Genomic DNA, 23,495 nt, shown 5'->3' with positions numbered 1-23,495 from the left:
TTAATACACTCTCAGTAGTTTGTCGTCCATATCATCCAATGTTTCATTGGACGCAAATGGTACCTTTCTTTCAACTGATTCATCTAGCATTGCATAAGTTTTCACATAAACACGGTACGGTGGGAGGACAGATCTCCACACAAGTGCATCAAATTTCTTACCAGTGGGCGCTACCTTTGGACGGCGCCCAAGGCTCATAACATCATGGACTGTCAGTTCAGGCAGCTTCCCATTGACAACATCCATACGACTTCTTCTGAAGACGCACGAATGACTCGCTTCAGTACCACCAACCGTGTAGAGAGAAACGGCCTTGTAACGGGGTCCATAGTGTGCATCTCCCTTTTGCGCCTTTTTCGCGAAGCTCAAGAGAAGAGACCAAGTGTGAACGTCAAGGTTTTCCCTTAGAACACCTCCGTACCATTGGGCGCGAGCGAAACCTCCATCGATGGCAGCATTTATCTGCATTCCTATAGAGAGTAGCCTTGGGTGTTCCTTTGGGTCTGTGCTGCCAAAGGCAACAGCTTTGAAGAAATACCAGAACTGCTCAGGTTCTAGGTTCCTGAGAATCATGGGATTCGCTGTGCCCAATTTTTCAGCCTCTCTCAGGGAACTAATTATCACAATCTTGCTGCCCGATCCCTTCATGAGGTTGCTGGCTCGACGATAGAACACGCCCCATGATTCCTGGTCCACGCTTAAGGCGAACTCGATGATAAATAAGCATCTCTTTAGCTGCAAATCATGGTTTGAGATCAGCATCCCTTCTTCCCCCCTGGACACAATCGCTGCTTCAAGCATCTCACCCTCCAAATCATCTCCATCCAGGAGGGAAATCCAGGAGAAGTGGCCGCGCACCCTCTCGTCTTTGCAAACATTCTCCATGAGGGTTTTCTTGCCGGACCTATGGTGGCCTATGATGGGTAGAACACTCAAGGCTTGAGCATCAGTACTGTCATCATCGTCTTGCTCAAGCAGAAAACTGATAATGTGTTCCTTCTCGGCATGGCGACCAAAGAGACAATTGCTGATGTCCAGATAGGTGTCATAAGGCCGCCGACGAGGCCGAAGAGGATAGCCGCTCACAAGCGTGTTGAACGCTAGCACATTTGCATCGACGTCTTCCAACAAGCAGATCATCTCCTGCAGCTTGCTCATGTCCTTGTCTCCTAGGAGCACGCTCCTTAAAACGCTGGACATCCTCCGTATGCGTTTGCGAGGGTTGAACGAGGAAATGGAGTAGAGATTCCTCACCTCATCCCGATCGCCCTCTGCCTCCGCAGCTCTGCTCTCGAACGCGTCGAGCAAGTAGTAGCCTTGGCACATGGCTTCTCTGAACACCTTGAGCTGCAGCAGGATCGGCTGGTTCGTGATGAACCGTTGCTCCGCCTCGTCGACGGAAGCATGGATCTTGAGCAGCATCAGGTGTAGCTTCCTGAGCTTCTGCCCAACATTCTCCCGCTCTTGGTATGTGTGGACTAGTTTGGAGACTAGACGGCTCACGAGATCATTAACGACTACTGGAATAATCATCTCCATCTTCATTTAGTTCACTTTATTTGCTGAGGCCAAGTTTGATAAAGTGAAGCGATATTATTAGCATGTATATGTGTATATATATACATTGCCCTAGGCCCCTAGCTAATTAAGACCAGTCGTCCTCTTCCAAACAAGTCTTGATAAAAATTATTAAATTACAGATCTCCTTTCCATACATTCTGAGAATGCTCTAGGCCTTCATAGGCTGGAGTGCACTAAAGACCATCTTGAGGAAAAAATCCATTAGGATACGACACCATACTGACGGACTTCTCCATGAATGATGAACGGGAACATATATATTTGGCAGGATGCTGTAAAATTTCTGCTTTTGACGGCCAGTGTCTTTCATTATTCGGTTAGAACGAGTCAGCAGGCTGAGAACACCAAGCGCTACCGATGAAAACAACAAAGACTACCACAAGCCACACCATGGAAGCCAAGGAAGAAAAATCTATGGAATGGAGATCAATGGAGTATAGCTGTTCGAGGTGGCTTTGTTCAGTGATAAGCCACTTTGCCCCCGTTTTGGAGGACAAAATGTTTGGCCTTGTAGCTATGTGCGTGTGTGTTTGTATCATGTTGGTGTATGCTCTTGTATGAGCTGTTGGTGTTTGTGTTCTTCACTTCTCACCTCCTTGTTTTGTATCGAGTAAAATGCACCGGCGGCCCCTGAATTTGACACGGGGTGTCATTCCGGTCTCCAAACTCTCAAAATGCATATCTGAGCCCCTAAACTTGTTAACTGGTTCACGTGAGGTTCAAATCACTATGCCGCTTGTTAAACGTTAGCGTGTCAAGCTGACTGGACGTTGACATGGACTGACATGTGGGGCTCACATGTCAGATCCACCTCCCTCCTTCCTCTGCCTTCCTCTCCCTTCCCGGCCGCTCCCTTCGCTCCCTTCCTGGCCTTCCTCGGGGTGTCGAGGGGCAGAGTAGAGTGACGCGGCAGAGTGGCGCGGGGGGCGCCGAGGGGCGAAGCAGAGCGGTGTGGCCCCGGAGGGCGCGCCGGCGAGGAATGAGGAGGAGCAAGTGTCACCATGGCCGGCGAGGAAGAGGAGGAGCGGCGGCTGGCGAGGAAGGGGGAGGGGTGCTACCGCGGCTGTGGCGAAGGAGGAGGGGGTGCAGCGACAGCCGACGAGGAAGAGGAGGAACAGGGCCACGCCGCACGAGGAAGGAGGAGGAGGGGTGCTGCTGTGGCTGGCGAGGAGGAGGAGGGGTGCAGCCGCGGCCGGCAGGAAGAGGAGGAGCGGGGCCGCGCCAGCAAGGAAAGAGGAGGAGGGGTGCTGCCGCGGCCGGCGAGGAAGAAGGAGGAGGAGGTCGGCAGAGCAGAGTGGAGCGGCAGGCGAAGGGAGCGGCCGGGAGGAAGGCAGAGGAAGGAGGGAGGTGGATCTGACCTGTGGGCCCCACATGTCAGGTCCATGTCAACATCCAAGTTAGCTTGACACGCTGACGGTTAACAAACAGAACAGTGATTTGGACCTCACGTAAACCAATTAACAAATTTAGGGATCCAGATGTGTATTTTAGGAGTTTGGGGACTGGAATGACACACTTGGCCAAGTTCAGGGGTCGGCGGTGCATTTTACTCTTTTGTATCTCTAGGGCTTTTGCCCTAAACTTGTAAATGGCGCCTGGCACTCTCCATTCCCGGCTTCACCGGTAACAGGTGTGGACCCTCAACCCCCCCCCCCCCCCCCCCGACCTTTCAAAAAAAATATATCCAGACGGCAGTGGCTCTGTTTAAATGGAATTTTCAGAAAACTCCAAGACAAAATTGCCGTCTTGGGTAGTAAGTACATACGTGCTAGGCGTGGCACCACGCATCAACACTAGCGAAAGAAAAGCTCGTATTCGACGTTGTCTCTCACGGCTTTGCAACAATGAGAATTAACCGTCGTTTCACGGGTATCCCAAGATGTTTGAGGTGATTTATATATTGTCGTAAATAACATCCGGAACAAATACTTTCCAAAATATATATGACACCATTGACTTTTTTCATTCGTTTAACTATTTGTCTGATCTTCAAATTCCTATGCATATGAATCTGCAAGTTCAATCCAAAATTCTTACGACGGTGGACGTAGTGTTAAAGTGTGAAATTATTTCACCACCTGTGAGGCTGTGACTCCCGGGTTGGGAAGCTTGCGGTCATATCTGACATCAACTCAACTATTGTTTGTTTTTAGAATGCTGTATGCATTACAAGTATTTAATATTTCGACTTCCGTTCGTTACATCAATTTTGTTAATATCATATATCAGTTTGCTGGCTATGATATATCATGCTCACCCTTGCTTTAATTACCTTTTTGCAGCTTATGACCATGGACTGAGCTAAGAGGGAAGGGAAGCGATTAGGCGTAACTACAGCTGGAGTTTTAAATCTTTGTTTCTCATCATGTAAAATATCTTTTAATAATGTAAGATATACTCGAAACATGATTCAATAAAGAAGAATGTTTTTTGATCCACTTCTCGCTCGTGTTTCAAACTTGCCTTGCACGGTTATAAGTTACTCTTATAAGCGTGTGGCGGCTGTCCCGTCTAGGCCCTAGTTGGGGCGCGACAGAAACATAAATACAAAATTTCAACAAATTATATGATCCATCATAAATAAACTTAACAAAAAGAGAGAGAGAGAGAGAGAGTTCAAACTTTGCATTATTTCTTGGTAGTACAGGTATAAGGTCTCGCAATTTCTCTTTACCAGTAACGCTAATGATACTGATGATCTGGGCAAATATGAAAGATCAATTAAGTACAACCAACAATAACTCAAGCTTCCACATCCACCAGACGTCCTTGTAAATTACCGCAAAGATCAGTAAATGCTGGAAGTAATGAACTGTTGACATATAAACATAAGATTTATACTGTTATATATTTCACGATCGATGATCTCACGCCTTCCATGAAAGCAACAGCATCATCCTGCAAAGTAGACAAATGAGAATACAAAAGTTAGGAGACCTGCAAGACTAGATCATCAAACATCTGCAGCGCTGCTATCTACACCGTAAACTTCATAAAAATCAGACAATGCACCACCTGATTACTTGTCTTTGCACTTGCTATATTCTCATCCAGAAGTGTTAGTATGGAAATGTTCAGCTCATTCCGCTCAACCATTTCAAGCAACTGTATAAGATCAGTCAATTAACAACAGTAAAAAATTAATAGGTGCGTGAAAGAAGTGACCAACGAAAAAAGATTAAAAGATTCCTTTAGCTATTCATGGATCTTACAGTCGCTTTTCTGTCACTGGATTGCAGAATCTTCATTAGCCGCTCCTTCGCTGTCACAAGATCATTCTGCAACTTGTCGTATGCCTCTGCAAGAGTTGTTACAGTTAAACACAGTTTTTTTAATGTACATTTGGTTTGGTTTGTTGGCTGGTTGCAGCTAACAGTGTGAGTATCATTGCAGGATTAGTCATTTATTAACTGACCGACTCCCTCGAGAAGAACCTTCTGCATTGCTTCCAACTCAATCAATCTGTCTTCCATCTCCTGTGGCACCGTACACAAACTGCTGTCAGTAGAGATGCATTTTCGTTTCACCAAATGCTAGTCAATTTCGCAGGTTGAGGACACCGTACCGCCGTTCTGGTGACCGCGAATTTGATCTGTGCTATCTCCCTCGAGATATGGTTGAAGAAGGCCTCGTTCAGCCTCGGCCGGAGCCGGCCTACCTCGATCTCGATCTCGCGCGCCTCCGTGTCGAGGAAGAACTCCACCAGGCCGGCGTCCGTGTCCGGGATCACCCGCGCCTATCCTAGCAGCAGGCGGAAATAAACCACGCGCGCATTCAAAGACTGCGGAAACCTGCTCGAGGGAAATCCCTGAAGCACAACGGCTGCTCGGCTCACCTCGCGCTCGCTGCGGCGGCGCTCCTTCTCCTCGCGCACCTGGCGCTCGAACGCCTCGCGCGCCTCGGAGTCCCTCTCGAGGCGGCGGCGGAACTCGAGGCGCGCGATGTGCCCGCCCTGCGGCGCGCCCAGGATACCCTCCGGGTCCTGCCGCCGCCGCCCGAGCCAGCGACCCACCACCAGTCAAGTGTTAAGAAACGAGGGACGTACAGGTGCCGCGGGAGGGGGCGGGGCAAAGAAGTGGGGAGCACGTACCCATCCGATGCAGGAGATCTTGGCCGGGGCCGCGCGGCGCCTCGCCGTGGGCGCGCGGCGGACGGCGAGGCGTGGCGCGAGGAGGGGGCTCTGGAGGTTCGCGCCGCGGAGAGCGGAGGACGAGGAAGCCATGGCCGGAGCAGAGCACGTTATCCGCTGCACTGCAGAGAAGAATGGATCGGCATGCGACGCGTCCTATATGGAGGGCCTGGCTGGGTCTGATACATTTTTTGTTTTGAAAATTCTGGGCCCGATACCCAGTTTCGGCCCAGCCCGGATACTGGGCCTGACACTTCTGTTTTTTTTTGTCTGAAAAAATTGGATACGAATGAAACCATGCGCAATTCAGACTCTGACAGTCATATACGTAGACATGGTAATCTTCGATCTTCAACGCTGATCACCGACCGTTTAGCGGATTCAGGCGATTAATTGGTTGGTTATTCAGGAATCACGCGCGTGCAGCTCCACCGTGCCGGCGAGCCGGCGGATTAGCAAGCTCCGGGGGCGAAGCCGACGACCTTCCTGGCGAGGTCGTAGAGCACGCCGTACGTCTTCTGCTGCGTGTTCCCGACGATGGCGACGTCGTCGTCGGCGTCGTTGGCGGCGAACGCCAGGCACGCCTGCGACGCGTCGGCGACGTAGAGGATCCCCGACGCGTCCACGTCCAGGCACGCGCCGCCCCTGAACACCAGCGACACCGCCGGCAGCGCGACGCTCGGCCCCTGCTGCCCCGTCAGGTCGTAGCAGGTGTCCAGGATCGAGAGCGCGGGGGCCTTCCTGTACCCCAGCGCGTCCATGGCCCCGGCGAACGCCGACCGCAGCGGCTCGTACGCCGAGGGCGGCAGGCGCGTGATCACCGTGCCGGAGTCCACGAGCGCGCCGGCGCCGGAGAAGACGGACTCCGGGATGGGAAGCAGGTGCCCGCCCACCTTGATGCCCGTCAGCGCCACGTAGTAGAACGTCGGCCCGTTGTCGGTCAGCATCGGCGTCAGCCGCGCGTTCGCCGCCGGCGCGCCCGGGCCCAGGTCCAGGAACCCCGTCGTCCCCGACGGCGTCGCCGGGAGGCAGTACGCGAACACGCCGCCGTACTTGCCGTACGCCTGCACCGTCAGGGACGTCTTGCCGCGGCCGAGACCCATCAGCCCCGCCGACCGCCCGAACAGCCCGCGGTTATTCTCGCCGCACCCGAACCGGAACTCCTGAACGGCGCACGCTCGTGTCAAGGTGGCTGCAGCTGCTAGAGAGAGAGAGAGAGAGCAGGGCCGTACCGGCAAATTCGGGGGCCCTGTGCGAAACAATGGACTGGGGCCTGGTGGCCTAGTGAAGGATCATGAATACCAAGCGATACCAGTCGGCTAGCGCGATATGATGTGTGAAAGCATAAATGTTAGAAGTCACACGAACGCGATGTGCTATGTGAAAACACAAATGTTAGAAGTCACACGTGTGACTGATAGTTAAATCATCACATAAGGCCCAATAACTATTTTTTGTTCCGGAAATTTTTTTTGTTGCTGGAACAATTGTTATTGTTTGGGCAACAAAAATTTTTTTCCGAAAAAAAAGTTTGTTCTAGCAACAAAGCATTGAGGGGTATGGTTTATTAGGCCGATTTTATGTCCAAAACACGGAATCTTGAAAAGGTTGGGGTGCTGTGACATGTACACTTGAGATCACACACGTGACCCCGAACAACACCCATGTAAAAAAAAGTGGCAAGTGATACGCCTACGATGATTTATCTTTTAGGAGCAATTTGGGCCATGTTTTGCCACAAATTGGGTCAAACAATCAACTAAATTAAAGTGTTTACATGACTATATCTAATATATACCTAATATTTTGGGGTCCTTCGAATTCGGGGGCCCTGTGCGGTCGCACGGCCTGCACGTGCGCAGATACGGGCCTGGAGAGAGAGAGAGAGAGAACCTTGATGACGTCGTAGGCGAGCTTGAGGGTGTCCTGGGCATAGAAGCCGATGGTCTGGGAGCCGTCGCCGTACTCGACGCCGTAGAGGCAGTGGCCGCCGTCGCAGCCGCTGACGTCGAGGTCGTCGCAGTAGGACGAGGAGCACGAGATGTTGGCGTAGGTGGAGGACTTGGCCGGCCTGAAGAGCGGCTCCTTCTGCCGGTAGCAGTAGGCCACGCACGGCTGGCACTGCACCCACGTCGTGTCGCTGCCGGTGTCGAACACCACCGTGAACCGCTCCGACGGCGTTCCGAGCCCGATGGTCACCACGTAGTTGCCCGTGCCCAGCGCGCGCCCGGACGACGCCGGGAGGTTCGCCGCCGACTTCGCGTAGGACGGCGAGGCCGACGCCGGAGTTGCCGCCGTCGACGGCGCGCCGGGCTGGAGGTAGACCGCCGGTGCCGCGCCGCGCTTCGGCGGCCTCGCCCGGCCGGTGGTCTCGGACACGCGGCGGTGGATGTACTCGACGCGGCGCTGGTCCGCGGCGAGGATCTCCGCATGGGACGGCGCCTTCTCGCGCTTGCCGGCCAGCGGCGAGCACGGGCCGTGCTGGTGCACGACAGGCATCCGCGTGCCCGTGGCGGCGCCATGCTGTTCCTCTGAATTTAAAGACAGACAGACGTTCAGTTCGATTTGGGAATTCAGAATCAAGTTCAGAACATTCAGTTATTGCAACTACAGAAACTTTTGCAGACCGTCCTTGTTCTGAGGGAAAAAAATCTTGAATGGACAGCTTAGGAAACTTGGCAATTTATCCCGTCGAAAATTTGTGGATATCAGTTTCAACAGACAAAAAAAAATGGTAAAGAAAAACACACACACACACATCATTTTCAATTTTTCAGATATGAACGATGTTCTTGTATCTAGTAACGGGTTACTATTATCATTGTTTGTCCGGGCACACCCCTGTTTCAGCTTGCACAACATCTGTGAACCTTACGAGTCTCGCAGTAGACGACTCCCTGTTACATCACCTAGCTAGTAGGATGGTCAAAACTAGGTACTCCGAAAGTTACTGTCAGTGAACTTTTCACGTATATAACTTTTCACGGTGTTTCTATGTTCGCAAATGTTTTCCCTACTTCCACTACTGTTCACTCAGTTACTTTTTTACTTGTACTCCCATGCAGGGCTCCCATGCTTTAATTTTATGGGAGAGCTCAAAGGTTAAGGTACGGGCGTGCATGGCCCCGGGTTCTTCATGTGGCCAAGCAGGGCGAAGCTGCTGGCGATTAACTTAAGCACAAGTTTCACATAGTTCATCCCCTCTTTTGTTGCTGTGTTTAACCTCATTCTTTGTACATGAGCAATCACTGAATCCACAAGTTACGAGTTTCCTACCCATGCATGGTAAATCTATAAAGTGTAGCTAGCAGAAACCGGGTTATCCAAAATATGAAGGTTCCAAAACCATGCACGAATCCAAGACAGAAGAATGAACAGTTAAACACACCAATCACCGACAGAGAACGAACCAGTAGTAACTAACAGTTGTGATGATGAGCAAATTAAGTTAACCTTGTGGTGCGGGGCAAGACGAGCCCGCGGCACGGAGCAGGGACTCCGCGCTCAGCTGGACATGGGAGAAGCTCCCTGCCGCACCAGCACCAACAGCGGCGGCGGCGGCATCGACAGCAACCAGCAGCAGGAGGAGGAGGCAGAAGCTTCCATGGCCGTGGCGCCAAGAGGCAGCCATGGGGACGCCGTCAAGTGGCTGTGCGGAGTGGGGCGGCCGGCCGGCTGGGCGAGCAGTGGAGGGAGCACATGCGCCTCTTGTCTCGTTACCGCCCATCTATATATAGGCCTGGGGAATTTTTTCTTCTTTATTGGCTATAAGATATGGTCATATATATGGTCCGTGCACAGTAGCTGATTGATCCATTAATCTGAAGAGCTCTCGCTAGCTGCATTGTCCTTCAGTCACGGCTGCCGGCGTCTGCAGGGCAAATCGATAGGGTTTGCGCCTTTGCAGGTTGCGAGTTCAATCTGACAGACGACGCCTCAACAACAACAACAACCACATTAATCTATCAGACCTCGCGTTCTGACAGCAGGTTTGTTCAGGGCTGTTTTCTGAAAGATCAAGCATGGCGTCCCTTCATTCTGAAAGATCAACCGTGTCATTGACAGAGGAACGGCAGTTCAGGGCAGTTTTGGAACAACAGTTTTGTTCAGGGCAGAAACTTGTACGGATGGGCGTCCCTTCGATGGCGCCGATGCTGTCAGCCAAAGGATGTCGTTGCTTGGACGCTCGCCGCGGATCAGGCGCCGTCTCGTCTGTCTCGCGTGTCCACTTGACGATTCTAATTTGCTGCAGTCGCCGTCGCTATTTGTTTTCGTAAGTGGTTTAACCCACTGATGATAGGCGGCCCTGACGCTTGCCCGTCACCACTTCTGAGTGCAGACACTACGAGTTGGTTAAGCGTGTAGATTACCGCATAAACTTCACTGTCCGTGGCCGTCCCTTTCAAGCGAGGACCGCCACATCGTCGTCTGGATAGACAGCATCATCATCCGCGCCAATCGTTCCAGTGCAAGAACCTGATGAGGTACATCTCTGCCCATGCATTTTTAGAACCTGTATGGAAGCAGAAATTTCTTTTTTTTTCTCCTTTTCTTTTTGAAATTTCAGTGGGAACTGAAATGTTTCCCGATGTTCCAACAAATAGATATTTCAAGTTTAAAGATGCACTCCCTCCATTCTTAACAATATAAATGTTAAAGACAAGAAAACTAGTTAATTTTAAAAATGATGTTTTACGTAGCAGGCTGTAGGATTTAGCAGTAAGTCCTCAAACCGCTATTAGAACTGTAGCCTACTATGGCGTGCTATTTTGTACTGCAGTGGTCATAGCGGCAGCTCCGCGAAACTGCTATAGTGCCACTATAGCACCAACCTGCTAATTAAAATATTGTTTTAAACTAATTCGCTTGTCCTGAAACAATATTTTAAACAAAGTTTAGGATGTCTGTTCTTTTTTCAAGGCCGGAAAGTAACCTTGGGGCTAGCCCTCGAAATAACCAGATAACCCTCCGGCTCAGGCCAGACTCAGTGGGGGTTTTATGATATTAAATATCATCAATTTTGCTAACATGTCAATGAGAGAGAATGATGGAGTTTTATGGGATGTGAGGAGAATTTTATCACTGTGAAACTCATCTGACACAGTTACCTAGTTTTTTTGTCTAGGTAACTATGCCCATAAAACTCCCACTCAGACTGTCTTGAACCGTCATGGAAATGCACTTATTTCAAGTCGGGTAAAGGAACCAGCCCTGAAAATGGACCATTCCTAACATCAATTACGTAAAACTGGCCCTACAAACCGTATTTGTCTGGCCCTAAATTCTGTTTGCGGCATAGTTGTACGAATTAACCTTTCATTTCTGTGGGTACTTAGGTTGGGTGCGACCTCCGTCTAATATAATCCACAAAAAAATGGACGAGGAGTGGAGGCGCGCGCGGAAGCAAGTGCTAGGCGTGTACGGTGTACCAACACCCCGGTCCGCCATATTGTGATGTTCCGTGACTCAATATAAGTGGAAGGTCATTCAGGCGTGTACTCGTCGTAGCTAATTCTTGTGCACAAATCCCTTGACGAATCATTCGACCTGTTGAAAACTATCGAACGACCTCATCCCTCGGCTCGGATCGACTGAACTTGGAGGGAGTCGATCTGCAAATCAAACAAGCCGCTTACCCGGATGTTAGCCGGGTACGCTGCCATGTTTTTTTTCTTCTCTCGGTTTGTTTAAAAACACGCTCACGCACGAGGTCTCGAGAATAGCAAATTAAAATTGGAAAAGTCCAGTTTACACCCTCAACTATTGTAAATATGTTTTTAATCTTCAATTACAAAATCGGATAATAAAGGCAATCCAACTATAGAAACCGGGTACTTCCTCCGTCCCAAAATAAATGCAATTATAGAGTTCAAAATTTGTCCCACAAAGAATGTTAACTTTGGCCCACCTACCACAAAAGACAAAATAATTTCGGAATATTCTTGCAAAAGACAACTAACACATCATCCACTCATCACAAAAGACAAGGGGTATTTTGGTAATTTTACACATAGCATTGGCTTGCATGCTCAGTCCTAGAATTATATTTATTTTGGGTGGTTTCAAAGGTGCTTTTTCTTAATCTTATAAATTACAATTATTCAAATTTATAGTAAAAAATTTATAAATAATTAATTTTAAATTATAAAATACGAACACATCACCCACCTAGAATTATACAAAGAATTTCTAAAAATGTAACCTATCTATTGGCACTATATTTCTTAGTTATTTGGATCCAATATTTTATATTCCTACTATTTGTTTACTTGTAGTTTTGTCTATTATTTTTGAATAAATAAGATTTAAATAGATCAATAATAGATAGATTACATTTAAAAAAATGACACCCATTTCATATTTTTTAGATTTAAAATGAATTAGTTTTAATTTTTTAGATCTAATTAGAATTTTTAAATTTTTTAAAATACAAAAGCCACCTTTGAAACCACCCTAAGGGCCAAACTTGTCCAGTTTCGATAGTTAGATGATTCTTATCATACAGTTTTATAGTTGAAGATTGAATATTGGACTTTTATAAGCGGACTGTCCGTAGAGAAGTGTCGGTACCCTGTAGCAGGGGTACCCACTTCTACTGCAACAAGGCAAGACTTATGTTGTCATCCATAACTACGTGGTAAGGGGCGGAGCAGCCGGGCCCCACGGGTCAGGCCCTTACCTCAACGGGCCAACGGCCCCGGACCTGCTTCCCGCTTAGGGAAGGGTCCGGAGACGCCTCGTGCCCCTGAGGAAGGGAGGCTCCGAGCCAGCCACCGAGATCTCGAACCCCCCATAGGGGTCCGGGACCTCCCCGCACCCGTCCGGACCTCCCTCGCGCTTGGATCTAACATACCGCCGGGGGGGTCCGGAGCCGCCACGTGTTCCGTGGCGCGGGCGCGAGCGCGAGTCCTCCACTGGAAGACTCGCCCACCCACCGCATTCAATGCGGTGGATGAGGCGTGCTCTGCCGCCACGGCACACGGGGCAGCCTTTGTCAGGCCTCACTGTAGACCGCATGTTACCAAGGTACACAGTGAGCCGCCTGCGCCGCTCCCGCGCAGAGCCCGTCTACCGCATTAATTGGATACGACGACACGGCACTTTTCCATCATGCCGCCTACGCCGCAAGCTACACAGCCCGTTCAGCTACGTGGCAGGCGACGCCGCTAGCTACGCCTGGCGCCGTTTCGACAAGACAGCACCTAGACATGCTGAACGGGGGATTCCAGGAGCAGGCAAAGAAATCCAGGGCGAGATCTTCTCCGCCTGTAACGCCATAATGTATGAACAGTTTGTTACTTTATACTACATCGTTGGGTCCACCTGTCGGGGACTCAACGGCCATGTACGCGCCCCCTTGAGATATAAAAGGGAGGCGCTCGCTGTACACGGCAGACAGACTCTAGGCAATCCAGAACACAAGCCCTCACAGACTCTCTCGAGGCAAGGTAATACAACACACAGTAGACGTAGGGTGTTACGCTCCGGCGGCCCGAACCACTCTAAACTGTTGTGTTCATCGTGTTCTTGAGCGAGACCGAACTAGACCTAGCTAACTCCCGAGTACTCACCCTCTGGGCTGAGGCGGGTGCATTCCGCCACCCGGCTGTGGTTTGCCACACCACGACAAGAAGCAATGCTGATTAGATATGATGGGATCTGATTGGAGCGTGAAGAAGATAAAAGTGTACTTGCGAAAAAACAATTAAAAAAGAAAGATGAGAGCGCAGGAAATAGACGAGATGAGAGGTCTAGAGATATCATTTTGCGGAAGTTGGGGGAGGGGGCGCCCTCGCGCAGGTGGTGGGGTAGTGGTGGATTGCAACCCAATGCACGAAACAGCACAGGCGTCCACGTCTCCTCGACCACGACATGGAAGCATGGAGGGAGCTGACCTGAGCTTTCAGCCAGCTCGCTATGCTTTGCCTTTGTGCGCGACTCCATAAATCCAAGTCATCGTCGTCTCCCGGCTCGTACTGGAGCACATGTGTGGAAGAACGCTACCCCTGTATATGGTGGCTACCTTCTAGCTAGGTCAACTCTTTGTCAAAAGGCAAGCTCGGTACACTAGCTTTGGCCACATGAGAGCATGTAATACAATGCACCATGCTAGAGTAAAAGTTGCATTAGATTAGGACTGAACATTGTACTCCGAGTAGGTCTATTAGATTATGTAATTAGACTAGAATTAGGACTCTATGAACCTAGAATATAAGCCGATCCGGGTGACCCTAGAGGTTATGCCATTGCAATCCCAATAAGTTGTGCCACTACTACAGAACAGGTCTTTGTTCCAGGCCATTTGTCCCGGCTGCCTTTGAGCCCGGGACAAAAGATAGCTTTTATTCCAGGTCCAACGGTTAGCCGGGCCAGCGGAGGGGACATAGGCCTTTTGTCCCGGTTGGAGGCACCAACTGGGACAAAAAACCCTCTTTTATCCCAGTTGGTGGCTCTAACTGGGACATGCACCTTTTGTCCCTGTTGGAGCCACCAACCGGGACAAAAGAAGTGCATCTGTCCCGGGTCCAGCCAATCACTGGGACAAAAGACTGGTCTCCATCTATTTTATCTCTCTCCTCTCGAGTTCTGCCAACCAACCATTCATTGCCTGCCTTATCTTCTCCCTCTCTCTTCTAGCTTGGGGATGAGGTCGATCCGGGCCAAGGAGGGGCGCGGCCGGCCGGACCTGTGCCGGATCGAGCCGCGGCGAGTGGTGGCGCATCAGGCCACGGCGAGGTGCGCCCGCGGCGCAAGCCAGCGGTGAACTAGGCCTGCGGGCGGCGGCGGCGGCTCGGGCCGCGGCGAGCTAGGCATGCGTGCGGCGGCGGCGGCTCGAGTCGCGGCGAGTTGCTCCCGCGGCGCAAGGCGGCGGCGACCCGGGGCCGCAGCGAGCAACGGCCGCGGCGGCGACGCAGGGCCGCATCGAGGAGCTGGACACGGCGGCGCGGGACCCGGCGAGGGGCGCACGGTGGCCACGGCGTAGGGCCGCAGCGAGCGGCGACGCGCGGAGGCGGCGCTGGGCTACGGCGTGCGTGGAGAAGATGAAGTTTGGGATTGATTCAATCATAGTAGCCCTCTTTGTTTTCTTTCTTTTTTTTTCAATGATTCTGGGATTGAAATTTTGTGAATGATTTGGGATAGATTATATGAATGAGTTGTTTGTGGATTTCGATTGTGATTGGTTTCGTGAATGATTTTGTCATCGAGAGATTTGGAAAGGTGAGAGCCGGCGTGTGGGCGAGGTCGGGCCTGCGGGATTCTTTTTTTTTATTTTGGAAAAATAGCATTGGTCCCGGGTCGTGAGCTGCCGGAACAAATGGACAAAGCACATTTGTCCCGGATGCTCAATCCCGGTTGGAAAACCGGGATAAATGCCCGTTGGCAACCGGGACTAAAGGGCAGTTCTGTACTAGTGTGCAAAGTAGTTCCAATAATATTCTCAACACACCATGCTTAGACTTGAGCTTTTAGGTGATTGTTACGTGATTATTAATTCTTGCGTATAGAAGTTAATCCTACGATTGAAATCGATGTCTCAATCATCTTATAATTAGCACGGTTTGAACACATAGGGCAAACTTAAGCATCCCACTCCCTGTGTGGGTCTGTTTGACAGTGTTTGTGGGCTGAATCTAGGAGGAGCTCTACCACAAAGAAATAATTTATGCTGATTCTATAAAATATTTTTTCTAAAATAAACTAGAGTAAACTGCACTCACCATACAACAACTTAGCAAGTGAGTGCAGATTTGTCCAACAATTTGTAAACTGCTCAATTTGGTACGACAACATGGAAAGTAGGTGCAAATTGGTCCAATAACTTGTAAACTGCTCACTTTGATGCAACAACGATATGTCTACGGCCCAAACATTGTTGGCACGATTAAAATATAGAATGTAATTTTTATAATTATTTTGATATAATAGGAAATTAAATGATAAATTGAACATTATAAATTTCTCAAGTAAATGGCTACTCATGAGTCATATACTTTCCACAATCATCTATTTGTAATTATTTCGATATGATAGGAAATCAAATGATACATTGAACATTATAAATTTCTCTAGTAAAGGGCTACTCGATCATGAGTCATGTACTTTCCACAATCCGTATTTGTAGCGTTAAACTAGCCACCACGAACCTCACGAGCAATGCATGCCACAAACTAGCCATTTACCCTAGAGTTTAATAGGCAAAGATGTATTTTGCTAAGCTAATTATATTTGAACCATAGATGCACCACTTTGTCAAGTTTTTAGATTAAATTGAGCAATTTACATGTTGTTGTATAGTGGATGCAATTACCTCAATAAAAACTAAGGGGACGAGAGCACCTTAGTTGGTGGAGATCTACCAAACAGAATCCGGTTCATATAATGAATAATGGGGGAAAATAGATCCATGCCTAAGAGTATCTCCAAGAATCTTTTTAAAATCTACTATCTAAATTATCATTTGGAGAATTATTTGAATAAAAATCATTTTCTATATTCTTATGCTTTCCACCATATTTTCTATATCTTGTATGTAGTCTAGAGAGCCATTCTCACCCTCCATCATTAGTTAGTGAGAAATCCGGAATAGAGGATGTCTATATTTAGATATTAAATTGAAAAGTAGTATGGCCGCCGGTGGTGGTGGTGCCGGCCGGCCGGCTTGTTGCGCCACTACACGACGATCAGTGCGGCCGTGCATGCATATGCTTTTGATGTCGCGTGCTACGGTGAGGGTTAGGCAGGTCGTTTCGGAGCCATGTTGGGAGGAAATTAGAGGATTTCTTCATCCCATAATATATATGTATGTCCGCTGCCTCTATTGGTTTGGTCCAAATGTTTGGCCGTTAATTGCATGACGCTGGAAAGCATTACGTGATGATATGATATATGACAGATGCATGTAGAGCCAGAGCCGCCCAGGCCCCACCACTCTCTCTTTATCGCGTACCGCGTGGCTTCCTGCTGGCTTGCATTGCATTGTTTGTGTTGTCGTAAAGCTGCTGAGCTTTCTTCTAAAGCGTATGCGGCACTATCTCCTGTAGTGTAGCTCCAAAGCGAGATTTGAGAAACGTATACTTACCTCTATTTTTAAACATACAATATTATAATTTTTTTAATTTTGTGAATTGAGCATAGCTTAACTTGCAAGGTTTCTTTTTTTCGAATTCGAGTTTTCGACTCGGTACGAGTGCTCATTGGATTTATTACAGAATTTAACCGGCGCTATTCTTTCGGTGGTACACTGTACCCGTTGACAGCGAAACATCCATGGTGCATTCATCAATTTAGAGAATTTATCGACTCAGTCTCTAGAGGTACTCATAGGGGTAGAGTTACATGCGTGTATTCGTAGGAATTAGTGTGTGTTCGTGAATGTGAGCGTACGCGTTTGGCAATCTTTTTTTATTTTTTTATTTTTTCTACAAATATGCAAATAGATAAATCTACAAATTAAATCTAAAGTATTTCAAATAACAGATCTAGTAACACTTATTTTACTATATTTAACCAAATGATTGAATTGATGTTATTAGTTAGAGTTTGAAAAAAATCGATGATATACATAACTACAAGGGGGCATCTAAATCCGTATGCACACGAGGAGGAGCGGGTTACTCTAAAAAAAAAAGATTAAGGGAGCGAGTGGGCCAAAGGGCAGATCTGGAACCGAGTCTTGGGCCGAGGACAGAGCCCCCGTTTCAGTTATTGGGCCGCAAATTCAGACCTGCTGGGCCGTAAATTTTCGACGCGGCATGAAATTCGACACAGCACACGGCCTCTGCCGCCGCCGCCGCCGCCGCGGCCTCATGACGGGGGAGGTAGCCGTTACCGACTTGCCGTGGCATCGGGGGACGGGGGAGGTGGCCGGCGGCCGAAGCAAAGCAACTTGGCCTGGTTGCTGTTGCCCCCCCTACCCACAGCGCGAGCACGGGATGGAATCCGGCAGGTGGCCGCGCGAGGGAGGCAACCGAAGGGTCGCAACCCGGCAGCACGCCGATTCCTTCCTTGCCGCCGCGCGCGCCCCCCGCCCCTTTAACCGCGCGCCTTTCGCCAGCCGGCCAATGGTTGGGCCGCAGCGAGCGGGAGACAGGCAGCGGCGGCGGCAGCAGCATCGGAAGCAGCGGCGGGCGGCGGAGGGCCCATGGCGGGGGAGGCGTCGCTCGAGCACACGCCCACCTGGGTGGTGGCCACCGTCTGCCTCGTCATCGTCTCCGTCTCCCTCGCCGCCGAGCGCTTCCTCCACTACCTCGGCAAGGTACGCCCGCCGTTGATGCGGCGCTTGCGGTCGGCCTGCTTATGACGGGGTTTGATGTTGGGGCGGATGTGGTATCCAGCTTTACATCTGATTTTTCCACTATTTCTATAGGGAGTTTACTGTTTGAAGCCTAGATGATTAGTACGTGGCTCATATTTTATAATACATTTGTGGTGAATTGTGAACTAGGAGTTCAAATTTGGCCATCCACACAGACGTCGTTGTTAGGTTGTTCCTTTCGGCAAAGACAATTCCATTATCTTCTAACTAAATTTATCTTCCCAAATACCAGCTGACTTGATTAGCTTCAGTCACTTTTTCGTTTTTGTTTCACTAAATTATATCTGATTAGATGGGAAGTTATGTTAATGAAACCTTCCAAAGTTGATTGGTTGGCTGCTCTTTTGGGTTGGAAGTCTCAGATATATTTATTCTGAAAAATCCACCGAACGACATAGATGGCAGTGGCCAACTCTGATCTCGCACATTCGAAAACCACATAGTATATCAATCAATGTTTCCACAAAATTTGAATATTCAATGAATTCTTTTACTCCCTCCTTATGCTGGTTTTCTGCCTTTGCTCATGCAGTTTCTGAAACATAAGGAGCAGAAAGCATTGTTTTCAGCTCTTCAGAGACTAAAAGAAGGTACCATTCTGGGGTGAACTTCAATGAACATTGATCAATATGCCATAGAGTCATCCATGGATCATCAATATTTTTGCCTTATGAACAGTATAACACTGAATAAAAGCATTTTCCCAGTATAGCTTGGTATTTTTGTTAGTTGATTATAATAAAGAAAAAATGTTTTCATGAATTACAATTTCTATATTTTGCACAGTTTTTTTGTCTAATGCAGTTCTATGGTTACACTTGCAGAGCTAATGCTTCTTGGATTCATTTCTTTCGTCCTGAGTCTCTCCCAGGGTTTAATTGTTAACATTTGCATTCCAGCAAATGCTACAGATTTCATGCTTCCATGCAAGCGAGAGAACCACAGAGTTGCAGAAGAAGGTTCCAGAATTTGCAAGAAAAAGGTTAGAGTATACCACATTTTCATCTATTAAGGTCCCATTTACTTGCAAGTTAGAACTGAATGTCCTGTTGAGTCTGATAGGTGAATATATGATTTTTTCTATGTTCGGTTACAGCAAAATGTGCTGGATAGTAAAGTTTTTGTAGCACTTATTTGTCACTTGAAATAATGTTAAGCTGTTTCATGAAAAAATGTTTTCGAAAATTATAATGTGAAGCATTAAATAAGCTTGCTCTGTTTTCAGGGTGATGTTCCCTTGCTATCACTGGAGGCATTACTTCAGCTGCAAATCTTCATATTTGTACTTGGTTTAGTCCATGTTGTGTTCTGCGCCACAACAATATTACTTGGTGGGGCGAAGGTACATATCTGAAGATAGATTTCTCTTGCATCTCGTAATGTTTGTGGGAAATAAACTTACATTGGCTAAAATTTGGTAGATGCGAAAGTGGAAGCATTGGGAGACAGAAATTCACCGAGAAATAGGGGAGAAATGTGCGCTATTACCCTATCCCCTTGTTCCCTTTATTTATTATTAAGAAATGCTTTGCAGATTCCCTACATTATGTTACACATCACTACAGGTTTTAATGACCTTCTATGCATCTAAGTGGACCCTCTCACCCTCATGTTGCATTCTTAAGACTGTTTTTTTCCTGAAAAAAGGTGTTTTCACTTCTGCACAGTATGATCTCTCAATTCCACTACCCAGAACTCATCCAAGCCTTTCCATCCCATATGTGAACTATTCATTTTTATCTCTCTTTCTCCTCATGTCATTTCTTCAATATTCTGAAATGATTTTGTGAATCTTATCGCTGTCTATTCTGTTAGTTCCATTTGGTGGATGTTGTACATTCATAATCCACAAAAAAACGAGCCAGTGTTGCATGAGCCTGTGATATCAATGCATTACAGTCCTAATCTTAGAAAAAGTATCATCTCATCAGAAGTTAATTGAACACCCAGTTTTTGTTTTGCTACAGTCCTGTTCTGCCAGTCCAATTAATCATTTTTCTCAATCTCTTGGTAAAATGGTTTGTGTTCATTTGGACTTGCTAGTGACGAGAAAGTTCTGCATCAAAGAACATCACTTTCACATTCTAAGCCCTCTGTTTTTGTTTTGCTACTGTGAAAATTGCTTGCAGTACATCAAGCACAAATTGAAAGAAAACCGACACCATTGAGTGCTGTGCTACATCGAAATCATCAAGGTGAATTTGTCCATGAGCGTACAAAGGGCTTTTGGATGAAGCTGGCTGTTGTAAGCTGGATAGTAAGTCATCTTCTTATCCAATCGACAATCATATTGCTCAATTCAGTTAAAAAGTCTGCAAACATAAGTGCTCACTGTATCTCAAAGCATGCGGTTGTGCATGATGCTTTTGACTACAATGCATGCCTTTTCATTCGCATATTATGCAGAAGTACTGAAGACAGAATTGTAGTTTCTATTAACAGGCAATTGAATAATAAAACGCTAGTATGTTATAGTACGAAAATGGTTGTTTGGACTACCAACTAACATTTTGATTATATTTTTAAGTTTGAATTTGGGGAAATGAATACATCAGAAACTGCGCTGTTGCCTGCCAAGATACACTTGGCCCTAAGAGTATGTACAATGCATGCATAAAATGCATTCCTATGCTATATTTGAATTTGCTCCTGTTTCAAATTTTTAGAATCGATGGGTGTTCTGGTATAATATTTCTTTTTAGTCTATTGTGATGAACTGCCAGCTGCAAGGTTGTCTTCTCAAGATGTCATACATTCATACTATGTGTATATTTTTAGCAATATGCAATTTTTTTGGGTGTGTGTGTGGGTGGGGCGGGCGGGGGTTTCTGAAGCATCTGTGACATTGATCTTTCTTTGATTAGAATGTCACTTTATATACAACTTACAGAGAAAGTTTTATCCTACGTGTTGCAGACTGCATTCTTGAAGCAATTTCACGATTCTGTTAGTAAATCAGATTATGAAGCGCTTCGATCAGCATTTGTCTTGGTATGATGATGATGATCTACTTTTTAGTCTTCATGCATTGCCTCAATTTCTGTTGAAGCTGATTGGGCACACATCTTTTTTTTCATTCAGATACACTACCCAAGAAAACCAGACTTTGATTTTCACAAATACATGATTCGTGCTCTTGAACATGAGTTTAAGAGGGTTGTTGGTATCAGGTTAGTTTCTTAAGAGAAGAAATCCAAGTTTGCTTAAATATACAAGTGATCTTATGTTTGTTACTTGCGTGCAGCTGGTATCTGTGGCTTTTTGTCATCATCTTCCTGTTGCTGAATATAAATGGTACTACCTAACGTATAGTTTTCTTTTTGTCTTAAAATCATTGGATTAGAAACATCCATTATATCAAGCACCTTTTCTTGTGGTTTCTAAATAAGTGCTGTAATTTGTATAAACTACTACTTTTATTTTGCGTAACTTGAACCATCGACTTGTCTGTGGAATAGATTAGTTGCTCCATGCATATCAACATGTATCATTGCTCACAGCAGCAGAGCATGATACGCATCTAACTAGCTATCTGATGTGATTCTATTTAGCCTTTATCTTTTGTTTTGTTGTCTTATGCAGGATGGCACACATACTTCTGGTTAGCTTTCTTGCCTCTCTTTGTAAGTATTAAGCATTTCCTTCTGCTTCGTGATGGTTGAATTCAGATATTGAGCCTTTTCGCTTTCGAATTACAACTGTTACACTTGACTGTAAGCATGGTACTATTTGAATGAGAGCAATTTCTAAAGAAATGGTTAAATTGCAGCTCCTACTTATTGTTGGTGCCAAGCTGGAGCACATTATTACTCGATTGGCTCAAGAGGCAGCGGCATCATTATCCAATGAATCGGAGCAAGTTCCAGAAATAAAGCCATCCAAGGAATATTTCTGGTTTCATAAACCTGGACTTGTCCTTCATTTGATCCATTTCATTCTGTTTCAGAACTCGTTCGAGATTGGTTTTTTCTTCTGGGTCTTGGTATTGCCGTCTCCCGTCTACGTTCTCCCCCTTAAGCTTTTGAGGTATAGGATCCGAGAGCTAACTGTTGCCACTCTCCATAGGTATCAGAAGGGTTTGGCTCGTGCATGATGGAGAGTAAGCCTTATACCATCTCCAGACTTGTTATCGGGTCAGTGAAAGTTTGAATTGTCTGCAAGATTCACAGAATTGTCTGCTTGTTAGAAACACCGATCGCACAAACAACTCTCCTGCTAGTGAAAGTGAAAGCACTTAGTTTTACGTTATTTGTTACTTTTACGCTCTGACATTGATAAATCGTTTGGTATTTTCCAGAGTGATCATCCAAGTCATCTGCAGCTACATCACTCTGCCATTATATGCCATCGTCACTCACGTAATCCTCCATGATATTTCCTTTAATTTCTTTGACGTTAGCTATAAGCTAGCCTGGTGTACCTACTGGCTCGTTTCTAATGATGGCTCAGATGGGCGGAGAGATCAAGCTGCACGGCTTCGGCTCCGACGTGCACGAGTCCGTCCACGGCTGGCTCACCGAGGCCCAGAGGAGGAAAACCTTCTTGAAGAAGCCCGGCGGCGGCGGCGACCCCAATTCCGGCGGGGAGGTGAAGGTGACCCGGGCGGCGGCGCTCGACGACGAGCTGGCGTCTGGGACCTCGCGCGGCAGCATGCTGATGACGGCGCACCCGCCGACGCCCGACCTCGACGAGATCGTTACCGTGGACGGCGGCCACCACGGCCTCCGGAGGACGAGGTGACAGAGAGAGACGGCGGCAGGCTAGCCGCCGCGCCTTCATGAAACATTCTTACCGTGTTCGGCTGGTCTTGGCGGCAGCAGCAGCAGGCAGCTCTTGGCGGCGGCAGCAAGCAGGCAGCAGCAGCGAGCAGCCAGCAGCAGCCTCGCAGCCAGCAGGAAGCAGCCCGCCGAACGGCAGCAGCAGCCCGCAACAGACGGAACCAGCCCGCAAGCAACCAGCCGAACACGGTGAGACACCGTGTTCGGCTGGTCTGTCGTTTTCATGTTTGACGAAGGATGGATATTCTTTTGCGAGCGAAAAACAATGTTCTATCTCTGAGAATAATATGTTTGCGGCTTTTGCGTTCATTGTGAATAAGCTATTTATTTTAAATTTTGATGATTCACCTGACTGTAATATAAATGCTAAAAGGTCTCGGCTTGCTGATTTGAATTCTACCTACATGTGGCATTGTCGTCTCGGTCATATAAGCGAGAAATGCATGAAGAAGCTCCATTCGGATGGACTTCTAATTTCGTTTGATTTTGAGTCATATGAGACAAGCGAAGTTTGTTTTCTAGGCAAGATGATCAAGACGTCATTCACAGGTTTTCTAGAGAGAGCATCGGACTTAGTGGAACTCATACATACTGATGTGTGTGGACCAATAAGCTCGACTGCTAGAGGCGGATTCCAATAATTCATAACTTTCACTAATGGTTTGAGTACATATGGTTATGTCTATTTGAT

The 23,495-nt window shown here is 47.5% G+C and overlaps 4 protein-coding genes across 5 annotated transcripts; 1 reads left to right on the top strand and 3 right to left on the bottom strand.

The window, feature by feature from the left end:
* On the bottom strand, nucleotides 1–1,539 carry LOC120702192. Its single transcript, XM_039985932.1, has one exon. It carries the CDS (start codon nucleotides 1,537–1,539, stop codon nucleotides 1–3), a length of 1,539 nt encoding a protein of 512 aa, XP_039841866.1.
* Nucleotides 1,540–4,185: 2,646 nt separating this feature from the next.
* On the bottom strand, nucleotides 4,186–5,837 carry LOC120703905. The gene is made up of 7 exons (XM_039988107.1): nucleotides 5,672–5,837; nucleotides 5,417–5,563; nucleotides 5,147–5,317; nucleotides 4,997–5,057; nucleotides 4,794–4,879; nucleotides 4,597–4,686; nucleotides 4,186–4,479 (listed from the first exon to the last, which is right to left on the bottom strand). Exons 1-7 carry the CDS (start codon nucleotides 5,801–5,803, stop codon nucleotides 4,417–4,419), a joined length of 750 nt encoding a protein of 249 aa, XP_039844041.1. The 5' UTR covers nucleotides 5,804–5,837; the 3' UTR covers nucleotides 4,186–4,416.
* Nucleotides 5,838–5,978: 141 nt separating this feature from the next.
* On the bottom strand, nucleotides 5,979–9,465 carry LOC120703903 (aspartyl protease family protein At5g10770-like). Its single transcript, XM_039988104.1, has 3 exons — nucleotides 9,164–9,465; nucleotides 7,604–8,241; nucleotides 5,979–6,873 (listed from the first exon to the last, which is right to left on the bottom strand). Exons 1-3 carry the CDS (start codon nucleotides 9,435–9,437, stop codon nucleotides 6,163–6,165), a joined length of 1,623 nt encoding a protein of 540 aa, XP_039844038.1. The 5' UTR covers nucleotides 9,438–9,465; the 3' UTR covers nucleotides 5,979–6,162.
* An 8,046-nt stretch (nucleotides 9,466–17,511) lies between these two features.
* LOC120703904 (MLO-like protein 13) lies at nucleotides 17,512–22,806 on the top strand. Of its 2 annotated transcripts, none has more exons than XM_039988106.1 (14): nucleotides 17,512–17,966; nucleotides 18,559–18,616; nucleotides 18,926–19,008; nucleotides 19,252–19,368; nucleotides 19,448–19,502; nucleotides 20,156–20,283; nucleotides 20,943–21,017; nucleotides 21,108–21,196; nucleotides 21,271–21,320; nucleotides 21,609–21,649; nucleotides 21,796–22,008; nucleotides 22,092–22,159; nucleotides 22,324–22,384; nucleotides 22,476–22,806. In XM_039988106.1, the coding sequence occupies exons 1-14, from the start codon at nucleotides 17,853–17,855 to the stop codon at nucleotides 22,764–22,766; spliced, it is 1,443 nt and encodes a 480-aa protein (XP_039844040.1). In that variant the 5' UTR covers nucleotides 17,512–17,852; the 3' UTR covers nucleotides 22,767–22,806. The 2 variants fall into 2 exon arrangements, with proteins under 2 accessions (XP_039844040.1, XP_039844039.1); XM_039988105.1 differs by having other exon boundaries at nucleotides 18,851–19,008; nucleotides 22,476–22,805.
* The last annotated feature ends 689 nt before the right edge of the window (nucleotides 22,807–23,495 follow it).

This window comes from Panicum virgatum, chromosome 4K, assembly GCF_016808335.1.
Source record: "Panicum virgatum strain AP13 chromosome 4K, P.virgatum_v5, whole genome shotgun sequence".
NCBI classification, from domain to species: Eukaryota; Viridiplantae; Streptophyta; class Magnoliopsida; order Poales; family Poaceae; genus Panicum; species Panicum virgatum.
This window is presented reverse-complemented; position numbering and strand designations above follow the sequence as displayed.